Raw genomic sequence first — 5,000 nt, forward strand, 5'->3', positions numbered from 1 at the left:
CGGGATTTATCACGGTTGATTCCCTGCCGGAACACACAACCGCGACGAACGAAACATTCCCGCAGAAGCGCAGCGATCGGATTGCTCTCTAGAACCGCGTGGACAACTTTTGTTCTGTGTTGTGCCTGAAGTCCTCGGAACATCGCAGTAAGCCTCGCCGAAAATGATCCGCTCTGTGTGAAGCTGCAGCTGGATGGCGTTCTGCATCGGAACTCGGTAAACCCGAATGCACCAAGCAAGGATTCGATCGTATTATCGAAGGCAAACAAGTGGTGGCCAATTTTAGTGTTCTTATCATTTTATGTGTGTATGTACGTGGAGTATTTGTGTGACACGAACGGACAATAATTGAAGGCGGTAAGTATTTTTAGTGTGCCGTGAATTTTCTTGATCATGCACAGGAAGGGGTGGCCGAAGGGGTCAGTGATGCAGTGTCCCACTTTGCTTGTGCATTCCGTGCTGAGCGAGCGGTGCAGAACAAGGTGGACTTGTACTCCTGTTCCAGTTTGTGTTATTGTTCCGTGTTATGCTCAGACGAAGAAGCTGATGTGTGGTTTTGGGTAAATTTTACAGATAATATGAACTATGCTTACTAATTTCAGAACTTTTCCTTTGGATAGTCCATCAAAGTGTCTGCAAGATGCTGAATTTCCCTGTACGGAGGCCGGAACTGTACGAGGAGCTGCGCGGAGCTTTGAAGGCCGAAAACTATGAACAGCTCACCGTCCTGCTTAGGGAACTGCGCAACGCATTCCACAATCAGTCAACGGATTCTTCGACGGCAAATAAAACGATCCATGCGGATGAGCTGCAACTGTGGCTCGGGGATGTGGGTCGATTGTTGTTTCTGAAGAAAGACAACCCCACCAAAGCAGCTGCCCTGGAAGCGCTGGAAGCGGCCATACCATACCTTGAAAGCACCAATTACCAAGAACTTCCCGTCTGGCAGACGCTGCGGACGACGATAGGCAACGAGTACACGGCACTGCTGGATACGGCTCGTAGCGAGAAAGACCCAACCTGGCACCGAGTGTGGTCGGTGTTGGTACGCATGATGCACTACGAAATAATCCAGGGCTCCACGATCATCAATTTGTTTCTGTCGATCGTCGAAGCTGGCTTTCGATCACCGGAAAGTTCCATCCGCGAACAGTCCTTCGATTGCTGGCGACTGCTGGTGGAGGTCTTTGCCCAACATCAGCAGATCATTTTTCCCAAGCGCATAAGGCTCATCTGTATACCGCTAAAGAGCTCCAAATCCAAGACAGAGTTGATTGCGAGGAAAAAGTTCGACATCTGGTGGTATCTGATGACGCAGCTACGGGACCATTTGGACGCATTCATGGAATCCATCTTTGAACCGTTCATTTACTTTTGCTTCGGACCCTCGTTCAAACCGCCGCTGTGCTACTATTTCGATGAATCCCTCCAGGAGTTTGGAACTCCCGGCAAAACGTAGGTTCAGAGTGGATATGGAAAAACTTCATTCTGTAAAACATCACAATTTTATTTACAGATATCAATCAATCAAGCAACTATCAGCCATCGCGCTAATGCATCTGCTCGGTCCCGCTCCTGAAATTACTAAAACATTATTAACTCTCGATGGGGCCGAGAATAAAAATCCGTTGGTTTTTGCTTGTAGCGACAAAGGAATGGCTATATCGGCTCAGCTGTTCCGGGCTAAAGTAAAACTGTTGCTCAATTCGTGCACAGAGTGCACGGTACTTTTCTCACAGATGAAACATCTCAACTATCTAGAGCTCAATCGGTGTCTATGGCGCAACTATATAGCGCGAGCAGAGAAGCTGGAATCGAGGGGTGAGGTGCTTCATTGGTTTCGAGACGATATGACGGCACTCCTCAACTTGGTATGCTTTTATGAATAGCTTTTTTAGTTTTATTTCGTAATCTCATTCTTCGATATTTCCTTTTTTGTTCTGTAGGCCGTAAAGCAGAATAACGATCCTGTGTTACTTGAGCTGTTGTGGGAAACGCTGTTACTGGTAGCCCAGAGTGACCTACTTACTGTGCGAATTGGTACCGATTCTCCCGACCGTTTGACGCAGAATTATAAACATTTTATGCCGACCGTACTAAGCAAAACATTCCCTTGTCCTGAGAGGTAAATAATAGGTTATGATTATTGCTTAGCCCCCCCCGATGTAATGAAAATTATATGCTTTTTTATCTTCCTGCTTACATAGTAAATCGAAGGAAATTGTGGAACATGTGTTTGATCTGAAACGTTACTGCCAACAGCAAGGATATTGGGAGATGCTTCAAAAGACGATACAATTTCTCTGTGACCCAGAGGGTATGGACCATACGATAATGGCTGAATTTGGCGTGATACGCACACACATCTATTGCCATATAGCCTCCGGCCTGATGGAACGCATCAAAGAAGATCCACAGGGGTTCGACAAACATCGTTCGACGGTTATGAATTTCTTGCTCTACCCCCTTGAATTCGACCAGCTGATGGTAATGGAAACGGTGCAGAAACAATGGATTGAGCTGTACAAACCGATCGTCTCCTATGATCAGCGATCCTGCGAGTTCGCGAACGGTTTCTGTGAAATGATCAAAGCTATGACTGTGGCGAAGTATTCATTCAATTTTGATGTGGTGACGGATTACGTTGGCCACATTTTAAGCTCTGTTCCCGGTGACTTTGAGCCCGCTCACCCACCACAGAAAGTAATCGAGTTATTCAAGGATCTCACGCGCAAGGGTTTGGTGTACAAAACCAACCTGGATCGTCTGGATGTAATGCTACGCCACTTCCGGGAACTAGTGACGCGGATGAACAAAGCTGGCCTGTTGACATTGATAATGCCGATTCGGCATGCGATAGGCGAAATGATAGCCAACGAGCAGGGGCTGGCAATGGCTGAAATCAAAAGGATTCTAAATGTAATGGCTGGAAAGTTCGTGAACCCCACCATGATGACCGAGTTACAACGACAGCCGAGTGAGATCAAATGGAACTGCAAAATGTTACTGAAAGCGATGCTTGATTTGCCAATGTACGTGCGCAAGCACTGGAAACAGCCAGAAATCCGCAAGTGTATGGACATCTGCGATGGTATACAAACGCCTAAACAAGCAAAATCGAAAGGGGATGAGGAGTTTGTAGTCATCGATTCGGTATGGAATTTCAAACCTGATCAGCTCACTGAACATCAGTTGGAAAAAATGAAGGAAAAACGAAGTGATATCCCTGCCCTTTACAACGATATGTCCCAATCGCAGGACAGCTTCGTCATCAAACCTTGGACACCCACTAGGGTTCAGGCTGCAGCGAAAGTTTTATCAGAAGACACAAGCGTGCCAGAGGTAGTGTCTTCTAGTGTCGACATCAAAATGGAAACAGTAGATGCTACAGAACCGACGGAAAATCCCGTTCCTGATTGTACCGAAGAACCGCTGGCCACATCAACAGAGATACCACAGGAGGTGGCAGTAGCAAGCGCAAATCCTCCAGATAAGGAAAATAATTACGCCAATATGATACCTGATCAGCCACCTCAAACGCATAAAGACGATGCGCCTGCGGGCTCTGAAAGCGATAATGGAGAGAAGTCAGTTCCGACGAAGCAACGAAAAAATCGTGCTCGATCCGCCCTCGAACAGTTGCGCATCGATACAGTAGCTGGAAAAAGCTTGGATGTAATGAATATGCCCCGAACAAGACACTCAGAGGCACCGGGCATTAGAACACGCCGCAAAGCACTGGAACCGAAGCGTAAGGCAGAAAGTGAAAAGAAGCGCCGACCGGTGGCCAGTAAAAACTTACCCACTGTGAGTGCTTCGGTCTCAAAGGAAATCACTAAAACCGTTGCACAGAAGGAAGGCAAATCTTCAAGAAAGAATCTAAATTTTGAGAAACTGTCGAACGATAATGCAGGTGAAAGCAAGGAGAGTTTGGAAAAGGATCAGTCGTCTATTTCTGAAGATATTGTTGAGTCTTCACAACAAACTACGGAATCTACTCAGTCTATAATAGGGCGCAAGGTTTCATTGCGCCGATCGCGTGTTAATGAATCGCCGGCGACGGTCGTCACTGCAGTCGACACTGTAAATAAAGATTCAGTAGAAACCGAGATTAGCGCTAAGAGTGACAATATCCACAAAGAAGACGCTAAAGCCTTGCCTCTCGATGAACCGATGGAGATTGACGAAACGATGAACACTGAAAAGGAAGTTATACCAGCAAAGCTAAATGTTATGGAAAAAACTTCGGAGGATAATATTACAAACAAGACAGTGCCTTTGGTTGAAAAGCCTATCGAAGTGGTGCAAAGTCCTAAACGAAATACTCGCCGACTTTCATTGGAGACCGAAGCGAAACAGGCTCGCAGAAGTCCAACAAAGAATCGCGCCTTAGCGGAAGCAACCGTAGACAAGGTGGGATACTCGCCCTCCAGAAGATTGACGAGACTTAGCGTGGAACAGAACGATTTGGCCAACATGAGTCCGAGTAGTAGTTCATCGAAGAGAAAAGATGTGGACAATAATAACGTAACTAATCCTGTAAAATGCACTCTATCACCATTTAAAAATAAGTCCAAGAGTGCATCCGATCCTGTAAAGATCATCAATAGTTCTGTGTTGCTAAATAGTCCCAAGAAAATGTCAGAGTCCAGTCCGTTGGTTATGTTGGAGCCGATTGAAAGCCATATGCTGGATGTAGTATCGCAAAAAGAGACGAAACTCTCAGATCCCATCAGTGAAATTGTGATGGTTTCTGAAGATGTAGCGAAACAGCCACAGAAATGCGTTCCTCCATCAGCCACTGCTTCATCCGTTTCAGCGGAACCGGTATGCAATGCGGTAGAAGCAACTGAGCAAACCGTATCGGAAGGTTCCACTCTAGCGTCTGCTGTTCCGATTTCCACCGATGACAATGCAGATCCATTGGAGACAGTTCAACTTTCTCCGGTGAAAGATCTGGATGTTACCATGGAGCCATTGGACAAATCACAGAGCCACAC

General features: G+C 46.3%; 1 protein-coding gene across 1 annotated transcript in view; it reads left to right on the forward strand.

The window, feature by feature from the left end:
- The first annotated feature begins 23 nt into the window (after positions 1-23).
- Positions 24-5,000, forward strand: part of LOC126574489 (uncharacterized) — a 6,745-nt gene continuing 1,768 nt past the window's right edge. The window contains exons 1-5 of the mRNA XM_050234719.1: positions 24-357; positions 603-1,455; positions 1,517-1,871; positions 1,947-2,125; positions 2,208-5,000. The exon at positions 2,208-5,000 is cut by the window's right edge and continues 1,768 nt beyond it. Coding sequence (XP_050090676.1) covers positions 641-1,455; positions 1,517-1,871; positions 1,947-2,125; positions 2,208-5,000 — 4,142 coding nt within the window. The 5' untranslated portion in view covers positions 24-357; positions 603-640. The remainder of the gene's footprint in view (positions 358-602; positions 1,456-1,516; positions 1,872-1,946; positions 2,126-2,207) is intronic.

Source organism: Anopheles aquasalis, chromosome 3 (assembly GCF_943734665.1).
Source record: "Anopheles aquasalis chromosome 3, idAnoAquaMG_Q_19, whole genome shotgun sequence".
In the NCBI taxonomy this organism is placed as follows: domain Eukaryota; kingdom Metazoa; phylum Arthropoda; class Insecta; order Diptera; family Culicidae; genus Anopheles; species Anopheles aquasalis.